General features: G+C 32.2%; 1 protein-coding gene across 4 annotated transcripts; it reads right to left on the bottom strand.

Moving 5' to 3' along the window:
• Positions 1–735: 735 nt before the first annotated feature.
• On the bottom strand, positions 736–10,122 carry LOC113864537 (synaptotagmin-4-like). 4 transcript variants are annotated; one of them, XM_027498401.1, is made up of 13 exons: positions 9,966–10,105; positions 9,680–9,836; positions 9,381–9,526; positions 7,658–7,759; positions 7,412–7,462; positions 6,490–6,610; positions 4,618–4,739; positions 4,420–4,518; positions 3,812–3,892; positions 3,631–3,716; positions 3,218–3,356; positions 1,658–1,822; positions 755–1,438 (listed from the first exon to the last, which is right to left on the bottom strand). In XM_027498401.1, exons 3-13 carry the CDS (start codon positions 9,483–9,485, stop codon positions 1,022–1,024), a joined length of 1,488 nt encoding a protein of 495 aa, XP_027354202.1. In that variant the 5' UTR covers positions 9,486–9,526; positions 9,680–9,836; positions 9,966–10,105; the 3' UTR covers positions 755–1,021. The 4 variants fall into 4 exon arrangements, with proteins under 4 accessions (XP_027354176.1, XP_027354202.1, XP_027354185.1 ...); XM_027498392.1 differs by having other exon boundaries at positions 825–1,180; positions 1,214–1,438; positions 3,131–3,356; positions 9,680–10,036; XM_027498375.1 differs by having other exon boundaries at positions 736–1,438; positions 3,131–3,356; positions 9,680–10,122.
• Between the last annotated feature and the right edge of the window lie 9,800 nt (positions 10,123–19,922).

The raw sequence follows: 19,922 nt of genomic DNA, 5'->3' as shown, positions 1-19,922 counted from the left end.
AATTTCATGTAATAAAATATACAAGTTTTCTTGTGATTTTAAAATTAATATTTACATTAACTCACTTGTGTTATTCAATTAAAAATATAAGTAAACATTTACACAAATGCAAGTTAACTAAAATTTTAATATACGTGATTATCAAAATAATATTACAAAATTTAATAATTAAATAAATAAAATTTACTATTTATAAAAATTATTAAATTATTTATCTATACTTATATGTGTTTTCTCTCATATACATATTTTTCACACACACGCCATGTACAATTTACTAATTTGATCATATAATTATATATAAATTATAAAAATTAATTTACTAAATTATTCATTTAAATTTATGACTAAAATTAACTTGTCACACTCTTTTGTATGTAAAAACTAAATCTTAATTTTATAATTATACATGAATTTTCTAAAACAAGTTATATATTTATTTTAACTAAAGACTAATAATTTCTCTCACCTTTTATTGCATGGGTATCTCTCACCCCCCCTTTTTTTTTAGAATCAACATGTATTTCGTTTATGTCCAAGAGAATAACAAGCCCCCTCCTTTAGAACATTCCATGCCTTTTCAAACATGAAATACAATAGAGTAGAGTGTAGTAACTTACAAGTACGAAGTAAACTATGGTTAAGAAATCTTATAAATTGGTCTTTATTGATAAATTATGTGACTAAATATAGAATTTCAAATAAAAATTACCTAGTTACAACAATAGTTTGTGAAACATAATTTTTTGTTTTTGAATCACCTTGATTTTCAATTAAATAAGAGAATTTTTTACAATACGTTTTATTACACATCCAGTGAAAGATAATTACAGAAAAGGATGGTAGTATGGTACAACTAAAACTAGAGTGATGTTTCTGCTATCATTGTTCAACTATTTGCATTAACAACAGCCTCAGATTATAGAAAACAAACAACAAAGGTAATATATATCTACTGTGAAAGCTTAAGCTAAACATTCAAGGTCACTTCATGACTCTTGCAGTGTCCATGCAGTAACTGCTACAGAGGCTTAGCACCACCACCAGTCTCCTCCACATTATTGACAGGAGTAGATGAACCACTCCTTCTGGATACACCTTGCCCTGTGATTGTCCTTCCCATAAACCTTCCTGCTTTGCTTAGTCCACTACCAACAGCACCAAGACCACTGCCAACAAGACCAACTCCAGTACCAATGCCACTGCCAACAAGCCCAGCTCCAGCACCAATTCCACTTCCCACTAGTCCAGCACCAGCAACAACACCAGTGCCAACCATTCCAACACCAGACCCAACTACCGATGCCGCTCCATCTAGTGCATCCATTGTACTTCCTATAACTCCCGCTTCTTTAAGTTTCTTCCTTTCTTCTAGTATCCTTTTCTCTGCTTCTAGTGCAGCCAACTGTTCTTCCTTGTCAAATTGATGATAAAAGACCTGAAATTCCAAAGAGGTTATAAACTTCAATGAAGTGAACATAGGAAGGGTCTAAAATATGCCAATAGTACGATCAGAAAAACTGGAGGGAAATACAGAGGGAGAAAAAAACCTCATTCTTACTCAGTTTTCATCTATATATATATCAAGGATAGCCCCAGAAATTTTGTAATGATGTCATCCCCAAATACAAATAAATCAATGCATGTCTATGTATACCTTTATTGTCAAGGTTCCTCGATCCTTCTTGTCTTTCACTTTCAGAGTATCAAGCGATGACAGCAGCCTCAATTCAACCTCCTTTTCAGTTTCTGCTTCCAGGTCAATAAGTGGTAATTTTGCTATTCCCAACCGCTTATCTTGCCCAATGTCTTTATCATAAACCTATTTGCAGAGCCATGAATGAAAATCATTTATGATAATTTTATTAAATAAACCATGGCACCAAAACAACTTACGAAGAACTGTGCAGTTAGAAGGAGAAAATTCAAAGATTTCAAACCAAGATATTGACAGCTGTAGGTCTTCCGTGACATATTAATAAACCTTCAGGGGGAGAAGATAAAGTACCAACTATGGTCCAGATTGCTTAAAGGAATCTAACATAAAATTTCTAAGAACTCATCACAAAAGAAACCTGCCATATCAGCAAGTAGACAGTTTATGATTCAGAAAATTTTATTAGGGGGAGCAAAATATCACTAATACAAAAACAACGGCTTTTCTCACTTGGTAGAGTTGTTCAATGTGTTACGTCAGAAACCTTGTTAGAAGAGACCAATTAGGTGCAAGTCCTTTTTATGGTTTCAATTAGAATTTTTCTTGGTCTTATTCCTACCCCTAACTATCAGGCTATCCTACCTCAAATCAATTTCTCATACTGGGGCATCTATAAGTCTTCTAACATGGTCCAACCTTCACAATTGCAATTCTACCAGTTTTCCTTCATAACCATAGGTGCTACTCCTACTTTCTAATATATTCATTCCTGATCTTATATTTTCCTGTATGTGCACTCATTCTTTATGACACTTTGGCAGCGTGTGCACTTTATTGCCCAACATTCAGTTTCATAAAGCGTTGCTAGTAGCTGTAAAACTTTCCTTTAAGCCTAAGCAGCACTTTTCAATAACAAATTAAACATCCCTTCATCTCATTCACCTAGCATGAATCATCTCCCTTGACCTCTTCATCATTTTATATGACATGTAAATTGTTAACATTGCAATCAGGTGGTATTGGCATCAGCTTGCAATCGACTCAACTAATATTAAAATAACTAACGATCACTACAGAATACACGTAACAAATAAAATGGTACTGCATTGTAGAAAGTAGTTATTCATACAAAAATCAAAATTTTGCATATTTGCTTGAAATAATCTCTCCACAACATGATATCCACACTTTCTATTACAATTTTATTATCAACTGTTATTGGTAGTGAATACTTTTGGGAAATAAATTTTGTCCACTATTATTCTTACAAAGTAATTGTATAAACTATAAAATAAACCCTACACATGATAATATGATGTTTGAATGTTAATTTTGAAAAACTTATGTTACTACTAGTTGAATCAATAGCACTTGAACAGACTAATTTGGGGCACCTTTCATGTTCATATATTGTGAGTACTTAGTAATGAGGGAGAATGAAATAGCACAAAAGTATAATAGAATATGTAAAACCTCGAGAATGAGTGATTGGGTCTCCTTGTCCTCTGCAATCATTTCAAATATCTCATTCCAAACAGGGTTCAAGTTGTTATCAATCACCTTCGTTTTAACCTTAAACAGTGGTCGAATATAGACAACTACATAAGGATCAGACTTCCCAATCATTTCCATATTCTTTAAATCATTTGCTTTCAGGACATTCACTGTTAGCCTTCCCTGGGGTTTAAGCTCCAGTTCACTGCAAAAAACAAAAGTGCTAAATAGCAGAGTAAAATATTTGAGCATTGACATTGAAATTGGTATATTCCCACATTTCGATTAGCTTTTCTTTTGCAAGGTGGCAGAGGAAACAGAAAATGAAACAGAACCACTTTTCTAGAGGAATACTTCCTCCACAACTTCAAACAATTTGAAAAATTGTTTATCCGATATATTAATAAACCACATGCTTTGTTTTGCATACAGAAAGAAATATAACATAACAGACAGAAACTTCCATAAGATCACGTTACCTAGTATCAACAGGTATACCGCCAAGAGGAACAACAATCCTATGAGGCCATTGGAGCATATCAGTAACAATTGTTTTCACAGTATCCTATGAAATGTTGGGGAAAAAAAAGAGTGGATTATAAGCATTAATTCAAAATCAGTAAAAGGGAAAAGAGGGAAAATTCATAAAGTAGAACTCACATCAATCATATCAGAAATTCCAGGCAGTGCCGTCAAACTTCCACCAATAGCCTTCAGAGTGTAATCAATTCTAGGCTGGGGCTGGTTAAACGTTAACAGAAAAGTCAGTAATTCCAAAACTGAAAATTAATATTAACATCTGAAGTTACTATCTTGCAGTAAGTGCTGCATACAAAAGTAATTCATGAATTCAATTAAAATATTGACTAAGGTGGAGTGAATAGAACATAAATTATAAACAATCATGTCCAAGTCCACTTATTTACAATCTGGGCATTGTACTAATGATGGTGGTCCTACAATTGTCACACTATGATAAATTGGGAAAACCACTTAAGTTGATGGTAGCCCTTCCTTTTCTGGAATTTTGTTTAACCAACAATACATGAACTTCTAACAGAAAACTAAGTAACTAATGCCACACCTTCAAATGACAACATGCATATCCAACTGCTCAAGTTAATAATCTACCCAATGCTTTTAGCTTGATTTGCACAATGCATACCACAACAGGGTTTGCACAAATGAAACCAGAAATGGGATATTGTGAAACTCAAGTCCATCAACCCCCCCCCCCCCCTCCCTCTCTCCCCCCTCTGAAAAGTTACCTCAGCAAGTAGGGCAACAACAACAGCAGAAATGCAGGGGATCTCTTCTGCAAGCTGGAATATAACACGAATAATGCTGAAAACCTGGAGATCCTTCAACTGAAGCAGAAAACAGTGAAGAGCAATTTAATATATATATATATATATATATATATAGGAATGTGAAAATCAACACAGAGAAACACTGCTGAGTCTAACCTGAATAGGAATTGATGCAACAAGGGCAGCTTCAACACCTAAAACAATATTGGGATCACCACCCCAACGGAAATCAATGTCCATTATGATTTGACCTTGGTTAAGACTCTGAACACGAATGCCTGCATGGACGAAGCAATATGAATGGATTAATAAATGATATGAAAGAATGATTCAACAGAAGAATTTACAAAGGGAGAAACAATAAGGATGGTAAAAAATTGTATCTCATAACATTTTGTTTTGCATTACTGAAAATTATTGACATGCATAAGTCAAACATATGAGTAACAAATTCATCCATGGTGCTCTCATTTTCATATTTTTATAGTTTCAAAAAACACTATTCTTACAAGGCCTATGTTTCACATGACAGACCTAATGTCCTAAAATAATTTGATTTATCCTAAAGCCACACACAACACCAGATCATATTTATCCATTTCATGTCAGTAACTTTGATTCAAGACATGTTAAATCCTGAAAATCTCACAATCATTGTTCTCCCTGATTTTGAAATGATATAATAGGACTGTATTGCTTTTAGATATAAAGTCTGGTTAGCTGTGCCTGGAACACAGATCTGAACACAGCTTAGTGCTTACCAGTCGCTTGCAAGAGCATGAAGAGAAGTCTATAACGACCAACAAGGGCAAAGAAGAGTTGATAGTCAGAAGGTGTTTGTTCAGAAAAGACAGGTTCCTTCATATTATGTGGGCTGTAATTGATGATGGGAATTCTCTTTTTTACTCATGGAAGTTTTGGTTGTAGTTGTGCATTGGTTTTAGTTCATGTTTTATGTTTGCATGGATTCCTCTGCAAAACTTTAAAATAAATACTATAATTTTATCTTCAGTTATTAATATATTTAAGATGGAAGAGTGGTTAAACAAAAAAGGATAATAGAAGAAAAGACCGCATACAAGAGAATACTATAGTAGTACCTATTGTGAAAAAAATGACAAAAAATTAACTAAAGTAGTTCAGATATGTGCAAAGAAGGCCACTAAAGGCACCCGTGAAAAGAGTGGATGACGAAACTTTTAATTCAGTGAAAAGGGATAAAGAGAGACATAGAAAAACTTTGAAAGAAGATATTGAAGGGAACTTATGGTAAATAATATCTCAGAATTTGGTTTTTCACCAAACTTAATGGCATCATGTGATCCATGTCGTCAACCTAATCTAATAGAATAAGGCTCAGTTGTTATTATTATATTTCAATAAAAAAATATATCAAAACAAAAAATGTACTTCAGACAGAAGAATCTTAACAAGAGAGAGAGAGGAAAACAATAAGTCAAAGTGGCTCAAAAATGCACCAAAACTGTCCAATCTCTTTGAATATTAGTTAGAAAATTTACTTTAAACAACCATGAGAGCACAGGGAAAGCTGCAAATAACTATAATCCCATAGCATAGAAAGGCCAAAGGTACAAATTAGAAAATAAAGGCACTCCTCTTTGACCAATTGAGATACATAAGAAAGAAAAGGATAAGAGATGAAAAGCATTGTGCATAACAATTGGACGCATAAAAATTATACACTGATATTGTCGGATGCTAAATTTTGCCACCTTAAAATGTTAATACTAAGAAATAACAAACAAAAGATTATGGTAGCCCACCCCCGCCTTCCAGGCCAAGATCAACAGTTTGTCAAATGGCATAAACAGGGAAAATATAAAAAAAAAATTGGACATAAAAAATTTGGATAGCCTGCTTCTGGAAAAAGTTCCAATTTTTGTTACATATGAAAAGAAATAATGTCAAAATAGACTGACAGATCAACCTCATGAATTTATACACTCCTTTAGTGCAGTAGTAAATTTAATGAGGAAAAGAATGAAGAGGGGAATTACAGTTGATTACCTTCAATTTTTGGAGCAACAGTTCCAAGGGACAGTTTGCTGAACTTCAATGAAGTAATTCCAGGAGGTCTATACTCTTCCAATAGTGGCTCAACAGATTCTCTTATCACCAATGTTGCTGCCTAAAAGTAAACAAAATTCAAATCAAGATAAAGTCAGCAATTTATGCAATGCAGGAATGCTGCTCTGAAACAAAGCTGCAAGAAAACCAAAATAGGTAGGTCTCCAAGAGCCTAAGGAAAGCAAGAAGCACACTGCAAAGATCATCCCCACGCTTCCTATTTTTGGGGATAAACTATGTATATTGGAGACACCAAACAAACCTAGCCCATATATTAGCAATGCATAGATAAGCTTCATTCACAGACATACTGAATCTGAAGCATGATACATTCAAGACAAAAAAGGTAATGTCCAAAATGAAAATATCACTCATTAAAATAAAACATCACCCATATTTACTGTAAAATACACTAAAGTCAACTGCATAACATAGGCAAACAACTTCACGTGATAACATGATTAGCATCTAATAATGTGAAGATGTAGATACAAAACTAACTAAACACCAAAGGACATCCAGTTTTTATGGTTTTGATTTTTTTCGTTTCTATAGCATATTCATTCTTCTGTATGAAGAATTCTCAAATTAGTCTCTCCCCATAATCATCAGATCCAATATACTCTTTTATCATCTAAATTGCATAATTGAGGAGTTAGAAGCAATATAATGCCATACTACCATAATAAATAATCTACTCATAATCGTGAATAAAACATATCCTGTTAAAATACATACTACGGAAACAAGGGACACATCAAGATCTAACCTAGAAAATAAATAGTCATAATCAATGAACAACACCACAACAACTGTTGTAGATTATTATACAAACATATAACATGCATGCAAGTTTACTCACATCTGCCACAAAAGGCCAAAGTTTGGACAGCTGCTTGTTTAGCCATTTCACCTGAAAAAGCCCAAGAAAGGGAGGTCATACACACAGAATGCACAGTACATCAACTGAGAAACAAGAGATGGAGTTCCTAAATTTGGACTTTGCAGCTGCATTTGATGTTTACTAATAATATATACTGGATTAACAGGAATAATGGGAGAATTGTGTAGAAAGCTAAGTAATAACAATCAAAGGTGAGAATCTCACCTGCTCATATACAGGAAAAGATATCCATTCAGGAAAATTATCTCCGCAAATTTTCTTTAAATCATCTCTGTTAAGGGACCCAAGGAGTTTAATGTCAACTGCCTGCAGAGACAAAAGAAGAACGCTAGATAGGGGAAAATATCTATATGCACAGATTAAAACACATATTTTTTGTTAACTATAAATGTGCTCAGCCCAGACAAGACGGGCCTTTGAGAAGATATTTTTGTTAGGTCTGTACTATTCATCATAATATGACTCCTAATTTATGATGCCTTCCTTTTTAAATTTTCCTTTTTATCTCCCTATTTTCTTATCTTCTTCCAGTACTATCGTTTAATCAGTACAGAATCCAGGATCAAGACCCCATGCTGATGTCCACAGGCACAGGAGAAGTGACTGGGTTGTGATGCTAATATATAAATTATGTTAAACTTGTAACTAATTGCACATAGATAACAGTGTCAGATGTTATTTAACAAGCAACATTTCTCAATTCGAATTTTGCCATCATACTCCCCTGATAATAGAACACTGTGTACTGTAGTTTCACACATTTACATTTATGCACTTACAGAATTATCTTCATCAAACTGTGTTCCAAATTTACAAATTTCTCTCTTTACAATTTGTTTCTTTCTCATGACTCATTATTGATTAATTTACATCACTTTTAGGCCTTGTTTGGTTCATAGAACAGACAGAAATAGAAAGGGAATTGGAGGCGGATATGTTTGAATGCTACGTTGGCTCTGAAGGCTAGAAGGGAAAGCAAGGGTATCTGTTCTTTCCCCAGCACCGGAAACAGCAGAATAGCACTTTACTTCTTGTTAAAATTTGTCAACTTACCAATTTACCCAATTATCCAAAACTATTAACAACAACCAAGTCTATCCCACTAGGTAGAGTCAACTATATAAAAAGACAGGCATTGAAACCTTTGAAACCCTAACTATGCAACCTAGATAAAATGACATTCATTAGTCTTCACCAAGAAAATTATATCCCTGAATCTTTAACCTTTAACAGTTCCTCAGTCCTTTCACATTCAACCTGAACCTTAAAGACAGGCATTGACCAAAGAAAGATCTTTTGAATCATTCCTACACAACTTGTTCTCAAGACGTTTTAAGATTTAAAATCAGCAGCAGCAAATGTGAGTCTGTGTAAAGCAGAAACAGCTTTGGAATGAAGGTTTTCATTGTCTCAAGGACATGCAAGCTTGGAGTTGATCATTCAGATAACAGAAATTGGGAGGTTTATAAAGGTCTAAGGGCTCAATTCCTATAAAAGTTACCCTCTCTTCATTTAAGGCAGTGATTAATTGTATTTCTCTACAAGAAAATTTCAAGTCAGAGATACTTCTAATTTAATAGAGGACATCAATTCTGTAAATTGACAACGTATCTCCTCACTACTTTTAGCTAAACCAATTGCTTTACAAAAGCATACCCTGTCTATTGCCTTCCTTCCATATGATTCTATTTCACATCGATTATGCCTCTTCTATATGAATGACATCGTGCTTTATCATAACACTAAAAAAAGCACTACTAGGTTAGTATTACCTGTTTCAAGAACCTCTTAATGATCATCTAGTTTTCTTTCAAATATTCAAAGACTCACTCACTGATTACATCTAATTCATGGAGGAAATCCATTAATTGCCAAAACATTGATCATCGAAACCCAAATTCAAGACAAGCAGAACAAACCATCATACCTTTGCAATTCTCTTGGCGCTACGGTACCTGATCATGCGCTGCCACGCAGCCATCAATGCTATGCCGAATGCCATCCCTAGAAAAATCCCGGAAAACAAACCCATTTTTCCAGGTTTCAAACAGCCCTACCCTTTCAATATAGGAACTGCAAAACACACACACACAAGAATAAATAAATAAAAACACCATAAACAAAACAAACAAATCAAAACCACAGATACCCAAATAAAAAAAGCACACAAATTTAAGAAACAGAGGTGCAAAGCAACGCATTAATGAAGCAAAAATATAAACTTACTGTGAAATTTGAGAAAAAGATCAGTAAGGGTCAATTGGGATGAGAACTGAAACAGACACCAACAGGTGCTAGTAGTGAAGGGTTTTATTTCAGTTTTGTAAGTTATTGAAGACTCTCTTTCTCTCTCCTTACTCTATCTTTCTCTCTTTGTGTGCAACTGTAAACGTTTCAAAACAGTGATCTTTTACTTGTTAGTAACGTAAAATAGAGGGTTTGTGGTGGGTTCTTTGCTTCTGTTCTCCTCAAGAATGGAATGAAAACTGAAAAGTAATGTTAGGAGACAAACCACACTCGTTCAGCATCAATTAATCAACCTTGGATACTTTTATCCTCTCCCAGGTTGCATTTCTTGGATTTTTGCGCATTTCCACTTTTAGTTCTTTACAAGTTTCATTTTCCTGCATTAGTGAATTCAAAAAATATGTGCACCTTTTCGTTTTCCCCCATGTCCAAACAAAAGAAATAAATTTATCCGTTTACCTAAAACATCGTTAAAGTTTTTCGGGCTTTTTTATTTAATTAATACATTTTTAAAAAAAAAATTCAAAATATAATTATTTTTAAACTAATTTTCTGTCTGGACTTTTTTTTTCCAGGTCAGAGGTAATATCGGTCATGTACCAATGATAGTCTTTTTTTTTTATAATTTTTTATTACTCTATCGCCCACAAACATTCGACACTAAGGCATAATCTGACACGTAGATTTTTAAAACGGCAGAAAAAATAAAAAGAAAAACAAATATTAGTATCGGCCATTTTTTGACGATAACAATTTGAAATGGACGGTTGGAAATGAAGTTCGTCACGTGTCGAGATTGTACGTGTATCGGCTCTGACACAGCAACAAGGCTATCGTCGCATCTGGAGCGATACTCTTTGTGATGTTGACACGTGGCATATCGGGAACCGACGTCGCTCACGGCTTCTTCCCTTCCTCTTCCTCAGTTTTCTCCATTAACATCGGAACGCAAGGTGATTTTGAGCAGAATTTGTGAAGAAATAGGCTTTCATTTGCAATCTTGTGTGAAAAATTGGAAAGTAAGAATTAATTTATTTAATTGATAATATTTTTGTTGAGTTTCATTTAGAAAAGAATAATCAATTTGAATTTTAATTTTAGGATTTTCGTGTGATGAGGTGGAATAGAAATTTTTGTCGGCATTTGAGGTTATTGATGAATAGATAACATAGTTTGATGTATTTTTCCAAATATTTTTCAATTTTTAGTATGTTTTTTTGTATTTATTATGAATATTGTGAATATATGAATAGAAAAACATTGTACATTTGGCTGGAAACGTAAAATAAGGCAAAAATAATATATAGAAAATAATTTTTTGTATTTTTTTAAGCTATAATTTGTTTCTAAACTGTAAATTATAGATAAATTTTATTTTGTTGACTGTAATTAATATAGTTATTAATTTATGATGAAAAAGATTATATGTAGATGTTGTTTGATATTTAAAAAATATATGTATAAGTAGTGTAATTTTGTTATTAGTTGTAATATTATGTTGTAGAAAAAAAAATATAAATGTTATGATAATTAAAATATAAATCTAGTTAAATCCAGTTAAATCATAAAATATTAAATTAGACAATTAGTTATATTAATAAAGATAATAAGATAAATATATTATTAAGTAAAAAGTATGAAAAATTATATTATATTAGTTGTAATATTATGTTTAGGGAAAAAAAATATAAACGTTATCATAGTAAAAACATAAAGAAATATAAAAATTTAATTATATAAAATATAAAAATTTAATTATATCATAAAATATTAAATTTAAAATACACAATTAGTTATATTTATAAGATAACAAGATAATTAGATTTAGAAATAAAATTGTTATTAAGTAAAAAGTTTGAAAATCCTTTATATATTATTAGTTGTAATATTATGTTTAGGAAAAAAAATATAAATGTTATGATAGTTAAAATAAGAAAAATATATAAATTTAGTTGTGTATTTTAAAATTAATTTTAAAATACACAATTAGTTATTGGTAAAAGATAATAAGTATAACATGAAATGTTGCTGTTATTGGCTTGATGCATAATTATTAATTTGAAACTTTTCATTAAAATTTAATATATAGATATATGATAGAAATTTGTATACTGATATTTTATGTGAGACATAAAAATAAAATACATAATTATTGTGTTAGACCTGTTATATTATTATCAATTTTGAAAAAACCTTTAAAGGGTTATATAATTGGGATTATATATTTTTTCATTTTATATTCTATTTATATTCTGTTAAATTTAATTTAGAAATTGTATTAGTAGTAGTTTAACAAATTGTATACATGGATAATTGTTTTTAATGTGTTTATAATGATATTAATGTGTTTATAATGATATTTAATTAGTAATTTTTATTTTTATTTATTTAGATGGCTTCATCTTCATATCAAGGTATGATAATTAATCCTGAACCAGATGATCCATCTTTGTTGCGTTTTCAAAGTATACATGTCTATGAACACATTTGGGATGGGTGAGAGCATCCAATGTTGAAGGTTAGGAAGTCTCAATTCATACCAGCTGGCATAGACGGTGTTCCAGCAGAGATTGTACCTCATTTGGAGATGGTTGGCTTTGGTGGAGTTGCTCACCTTGCTAACTTTCCATTGGATAGAACTTTGATAACTGCATTGGTTGAAAGATGAAGACTTGAGACTCATACATTTCACATGCCACCAGAAGAGTGCACAATAACGCTTGAGGATATAGCCATCCAGACAAGTCTTCGGGTTCATGGGCTTCCAGTATTTACAGCTACCGGAGGTAATTGGCCGCAGATGTTGAGGACAGTCTAGTTATTAGACCACCACCGGAAGCTTTTGTGGGGAGTAGCTTCAAGCTTAGTTGGTTAGATCATCATTTCAGTCACATTGCCATGCATAATCATGACGAGGTTCAGCTTACGAGATTTGCTAGAGCCCATATTCTTAGACTCATTGGAGGGTTTATGCTAGCAGATCACTCTAGTAGCAGGGTGACAGTTCGTTACTTGTTGTTGCTTGAGGATTTTGCCATCACAGGGCAGTATAGCTGGGGAGGAGCAGCTCTCAGTTTTTTATACAGAGAGTTATGCATGGCAACAAACATTGATAGACATGTCATTGGAGGTTTAACTCCATTGCTGGTTATGTGGGCGTGGGATAGGTTCCCATGTTTGGCTCCCCCTAATCCTCCACATTTACGACATGACCTTCCTTATGGTGCCAGGTATGCATACTATATCATAAGTTTCGTAATCATTTTTCATACTTTCATTAATACTTTGGAGTATATTTATACGTTATAAATTTTGGTGGTGTTTAGGTGGTTAGTAAATGGGGTGCCTAGAAAAGAAAGATGTTGCATTTTATAGATATAAACTTGATCGTCTTAAGCGTGATGAAGTATGACTTTTAATTTTAATTTTAAACATTATTTGTTGAATTTGTTATTTTAAAAATATTTTTGAATTTTAAACATTATTCAATGTGCAGATCATATGGCAGCCTTATAGTCAACAGTTACTTTCTACATTGCGTCCAATTTGCTTAGAAGGGATGATGATTTGGAGGTCAATGGTGCCCCTTATTTGCATACAGATTTGTGAGTGGCACCAACCAGATCGTGTAATGCATCAGTTTGGGATGGTGCAACACATTCCTCGACTTCCTTACCAACCTGATGCATTACATGACATCACACTCAGAGGTAAGACTGGAGAGAATTGGAATGATAAGTTCAGACATGTCTTAGCATTATGGGAGAGGCGCTTGGATTGAGTTTTCAGCAACGACCCACAGATTGACTTATTAAGTTCCAATTCAAAGTACATGCGATGGTATTCTCGTCATACTAGAAGTTGGATGACGAGAGATGCAGCTATATTTTCATTAATGGTATGTATATCTGCCTAACAGTGCCTATAATTATCTTGTATTTTGTAAAGCAAGCATAATTTTATGTTTGTGTAGGGAGATGCACATGAGAGGGCATACTACTTGGCTAATGATGGCCAACAGTCATTCACTTTTGATGAGCTACGATCATTAGCTGAGACCATGTTGTCTTTACAGAGTGAACAAGCTCGGATCTTAGAACCGTCGCAAGGAGTTGAGCCACCTGTCCAAAGTGGACACACTGAGGAGCCACAAGTTGATATTGGACAGGCTGAGGGACGCAAAGAAGGGCGAGGTTTGCATTGACGGAGGAGACAGGTGCAAGCCGCCACATGGTCTATACCGCCTTTGCCAGTAAGACAAGATGGTGTGTATTTTGTCCCGTCACAGATGCCTTCCATTCCATCTCAGTCTACACAAGCTTCTTACTTTCATTCATCACAACCTACTAGACATTCTACATCTCCATTAAGTAATGCAGAAGACTATGTTCCTGACTTTTATCATTTTATGACCCCACCTCCGTATGATCCATTACTATTCACACCCTCTGCTCCAGGTCCAGTTACTGGGTCAGTAGGAGAGCCTTCTATGGTTTCTTTGGGGGATCAAGGCATTGATCTAAATGCCCAATTTAGAGCAGTTGCAAATCCTGACATAACCCTCACAGGGAGGCCAAAGATCGACCTCGTCATTGCATCCTCACACCACATGAGGACCATGACGACCAGGGCAGACAAGAGTGATATTAACATTCTATTTATATCTTTGGTTATTCTGTATTATGACTATGCGATGCTTTGATGAAACTTTATTAATATATCCATGTTCATTCGTATTACCAACTTGTGAGCACAACGTAACAAAAGACTAATACCATTAACAATAGTTAACAAGTGTTACAATACTTAAGCTGAAAACGTAACAAAATACAAAAATTTAAGTAATGCATTAACAATACGACTAAACTGTCATATAGGTTGATTATGCCTAGGACAATGGCGTTGGTTGTGACCAGTCTGTTTACATAAACGACATCGTTGACGTGGTTGAGACTCCACCCAATTCATTTCATTCCTAATACGCGTTGATTTTGGTTGACCTCTTCCCCTTGATCTTTGCTCGTCTGGTACTAGCTTCCATTCATTTAAAGTCAAAATATTATTGTCATTTCCAAGTGGCGACCAGTCAGATGAGTATGCATTAACAACTGATTGCATAGAATAAACGGGATCAACCCATTGCCAATAATCAATACTCACAAATGCACAAGCAGCTATGACATGTGAGCAGGGGTAGTGATACGCCTGAAACTTTCCACATTCACAAAATATATTGGATAAAATCACAGTCCACTTGTTACCACCGCGTTACGTGATAGGATTAAAAGCCTCTTCTACTTCAAACTTTGTTCTTTGTATGTCATATCGTCGAACTTGATAGGAAGAAACTTCCTGCTGATTTTTCTCCATTTGTTGCATTAACTTACGACAATATCTACTTCCATTATTAAGCTCTGTTGTTGCTTCCTCACCACGTTTCACAAAATACTCTACTAAACGTGCATATATACATTTGACTAATGCTGTTATTGGCAAATTTTGTGCTCCTTTTAAAATTTTATTCACAGCTTCAGATAAATTGGTAATCATATGTACATAACGTCTTCCTTCCTGATCATAAGCCAAAGACCATTTTTCTTTGGAGATGCAGTTAATCCACCTTGTAATGTCCTGTGACTCATTACAAAACCGTTAAAGTTTTTCTTCAAATCTTTGCTTGCATGTTTCATATCCTATAAGATAAATGAATCAATATGACAATAAATCAATATGACAATGACTGAATAATATTTGGAGTGAATCCAAAGCAACATTCGTACCTAATTTGATTAATCCTTTCTTCAACTCTGCATTCTTGAATCGCTGATTAAAATTACTTGCTATGTGACGAATGCAATACACATGATACGCGTTTGGTGGTTGCCACCCAAGATGTGGATTAGAAATAGCACTTTTAATACTTTGATGTCTATCAGAGATCAAACAAATACCTGCCCTTTCAGTGACATGAAGACGGATCAGAGCCAAAAACTATTCCCATGCTGACAAAGTTTCCCCTTCCACAATGGCAAAGGCAATTGGAAGGACACAATTATTTCCATCTTGTGCAGTTGCAATCAGCAAAGTTTGACGGTATTTACCATACAAGAAAGTACCATCTACTTGTATTAAGGGTTTGCAAAAGTTGAAAGCAGTTATGCATTGTTTGAATGACCAAAATAATCGATGAAACACTCTATATTTGTTATCCACTTGGTGACCCCTCACATAGTCATTGGTTTCAATTTTGTATACTGACCCAGATGAATGTAATTGCATGTACTCTAACCATCTTGGCAATGTGGCATACGATTCATCCCAATCACCAAAAACTTTTACTATAGCTTTTTGTTTTACCTTCCATGCTTTCTTGTATGAAACTTGATAGCCAAATTGACCACTAATTCTTTCTTGGATTAATGTGATTGGCACCGATGGTTGTTCTTTTACCATACCTACAAATAACAATATCATTATGTATAATCTTCTTCAGTAATATATAGACCATTAAACGTATTGTAATAAAATTAGTGCAACTTACCAAGAACGCAACTGCAAATGAAGTTTGAATCCAATTTTTTTTTGTCAAGAGACATCATTTGCATGAACACACGTATGTGGTCCACCACACCTTGTGATTTTCTACTTGTTAAGATTTTTGCCCAAATTTGCTCTAACCCTCCAAAAACATCCTGTACTATGGTTTGGGCATTTCACATGAAATTTTGTTGGTTTTGATTCTACCACAATATAACTTTGATGTGTTTTCAATGCGAAGCTTTTAATTGCCATTTTAACATCTTCTTTACACTCAAATATTTGCCCAACAAATAATGCATCACCCTCCTTCCATGGTTGATCAGGATGAACATCTACATTTTCCCAGTTAATATAAGTATAATGTGGAGTAGAATTCCAAAAAGGAGTTTCAACCAACCCTGCATATTACAACATAATCAATTTAATTTACATTATTATTGAAACATATTTTATAACAACTTAATGTACTTAATACCTTCAACTCCAGCATTATCACTTATATTCAAGCTACTACGAATTCCATCCTCCATATCAGATTCAGATGAAGTTTCTTCAGGATCCCCCAATTCAATTTCATTGTCATCATCATCTTCATTCTCATATTCACATTCTACACAACCATGACATTTATTGTTAGGTAAACATACTTACAATAAAATTAACTTGATATATTTTCATCAGACAATATAAAATTACAACACCTGATAAAAATAGGGGTTCATCTGCCTCAGACATGTTATCACGTGAACCTGATAAATTTAAGTCCACATCTTGTGACTGAATACAAGAACTCTCACCAGACGCAATATCTGTATATACTTCAATTGCACTTCGCTGATTTTGTTGAAGAAAAGCACTTAACATGCAATCAATATCTTCATTATCACATATATCCATAATTGTGTATTGTCTAACAATCGGATCTATTAAAAATCATAAAATTAATCTAGATATAACCTGACTACTAGACAATTTCAATTTTGCATGAATCTTTCTCTTCAATGTCTCCAAACTTATTTCACGTGCAATCTTTATCATTTTATTATTTCCTTCAAACGTAACACCTTCATTACTTGAAAATATTCGACCGTTCCAATATACAATTATCACAAAATCAGTCATCTTGCATCAACAAATTATACTGCTCAATTAAAACACATTTATTTATGTAATTGTTAATAACAAATGACCTCATTCATATTTCAATTATAATTATAACATTTCACACATTTCCAATAATTTAATACGTGTGCCATCTATCATAATAGGAAAGCCTAATATGTATAGCATAGTATATCTCTAACCATGGTATGACATAACTGTAATCAATCTCAACAGTGATTGTAGTCTATGTCAATTAACGTTTGTCATTTTACTTTAAAGAAATATCCAATAGGAAGGTGTTAGGTGTGTTCTGAATGTAAAATATCATACACTAGCTTGTTCAATTCTATGTTTTAATCGGATTTATATACCTATCTATTAGCAATTTCATTTTAATTATATATATTAAATTATTAGCAGCCAGCCACTAAATAGCTAATGTGTGAATAATCCCCTAACAGCTTTACATGTTTATCACCACAAATTTTTCCTAATTTTCTTCCATAAACCTATTATAATAAATTATAAATACATACTTATCAACAAACCTACATATATATTATATTAATTTTATTTAAATCCTTCATTTATTTTACTAATTTTCAATAAATAAACAAATTAATTTCAATTTTATACTAAATTTATACTATTAATACAAAAATATAAAATCAATAATAACATATACTAACCTCGATGTTCTTCTGCTCCTCCAATCCAAATTGAATTTTCAGAACTTCCTTCATCTATATATACCAAGTAAAATTGGGTAATATCCGATATACAGTAATTAACAAATGGATAAAGGGATGCATTGTGCCACGTGTCAGCACACTAGCAGTATCGCCCCAGTCAAAGCGATAGATGTAACGTCAGTTAATCACCGACACCGCTATCGTCGTAAAGAGTCCGATACTCTCCCCTACTCGCCATGTGTCAGAACGTACACTAGTATCGCCCATCGATGAGCGATAGACTTTAAAAAATATTAAATTAATGTTTATCGTTTCTTTATCTCCGATACTCATATTTGTTTTTCTCTTTATTTTTTCTGCCGTTTTTAAAAATCCACGTGTCAGATTATGTCTTAGTATCGGACGTACGTGGGCGATAGAGTAATAAAAAATTATAAAAAAAAAAGACTATCGTCGGTACATGGCCGATATTACCTCTGACCTGACAAAAAAAAAAAGCCCAGACAAAGAATTAGTTTGAAAATAATTATATTTTGAGAATTTATTTTTTAAAATGTATTAATTAAATTAAAAAAGCCATTTTTTCGGAAGGTTTTTATGTTTTTTTTTTTATTAAAATTGGATATTATGTCAACTAGTGAGCACTTTTTTAATCTACATGTATTATTAAATTAAAAAATAATGTAAAGTTACAGTCTAGTAAAAATCGTTACTTTTTTAATAATTAATATCAAATTATATTTTATATTTTCAGTATATTAAAATTAAATTATAAATATTTTACTATATTAAATAAAATAAAATTAAAGAAATGAAATTTTTAAAATTAAAAAGATTGGATTAAAAAATTAAATATTTTAAAGTAGGAGAAATCACGTAATATAATAACAAATAACTAACTCAATATAAAACAAAACAAACTCTTGAAAAAATTATTTACAATATTTTTATTCATAAATTAAAATTATATATATATATATATATATATATATAATTTTAACATTTAAGGTCAATTTTTATTACCCAGATTATAAAATAAAAATTTCAATTTGTGTAAAAAAATTGATAGCACAAAATATTTAAACTTTTAATTTATATATATTGACAGTGTACTATCTAATTATGAATTATTATATTAATAAAAATTATTTTTACAATAACTAACATAAATTATATTCACATGTGTTTCACAGTATATAAATTTTATATCGATACTACGTTAAAATTAAACTCTATGTTTTTTAAAAAATATATTTAAATTTTATTTATAATTTTAATTTTTATAAATGAAATAATTGACCAGTTTTATTTTATAAATATGCAAATTCTTTTTTTTTACATGGTTATTGAATTTTTACATTGAATTAATATTTTTAACTAATACTTAGTCAAAAAAACATTTTGTTTTCCTCAAATATTAAATTAATATTAAATTTTTTATTAGTATTACATATAAAAATATTTGTAAATCATCAATAAAATGCTTTTATTAAATAAATTAAATTTATTTTTAAAAATTAACAAATTTAAGTGAATGGTTTTTTATATTTAATTTTTTTAGTTAGACCAAGGATTGGAGTAATGCTAAAGGATTAGAATATGGAAGCCTCATTGTTTGTAGAATGAATGGGTGATGTCGTCATTTGGGTAAAGGATATTCCGGATTCAGTTATTCTTTTATAAAAAGAAAGTAAAATTTATTTAATTAAATAAAATTCGGCAGGATTTATATATATATATATAAATCAAATTGTAAAATGTCAACTTGCATTGATTGAATCTTAATACTGTTTTTTAATCGACTAATATTGAGTTCCAAATTTTATTTATGGTTAATTTAGATAAATTTTTATTTAAAATAAATCCAAAATCCAAACGAAATGAGA

Source organism: Abrus precatorius, unplaced genomic scaffold (genome assembly GCF_003935025.1).
Source record: "Abrus precatorius isolate BTA unplaced genomic scaffold, Abrus_2018 Scaffold10, whole genome shotgun sequence".
Taxonomy (NCBI): domain Eukaryota; kingdom Viridiplantae; phylum Streptophyta; class Magnoliopsida; order Fabales; family Fabaceae; genus Abrus; species Abrus precatorius.
This window is presented reverse-complemented; position numbering and strand designations above follow the sequence as displayed.

Coding starts and splice junctions, on each gene's coding strand:
- LOC113864537 (XM_027498375.1), bottom strand. CDS start 9,485: ATGGGTTTGTTTTCCGGGATTTTTCTAGGGATGGCATTCGGCATAGCA. Junction 7,463..7,657: donor CTTTTCCTGTATATGAGCAG/GTGAGATTCTCA, acceptor GGGCTTTTTCAG/GTGAAATGGCTAAACAAGCA. Junction 1,823..3,130: donor CCCAATCACTCATTCTCGAG/GTTTTACATATT, acceptor CTCTGCAAATAG/GTTTATGATAAAGACATTGG.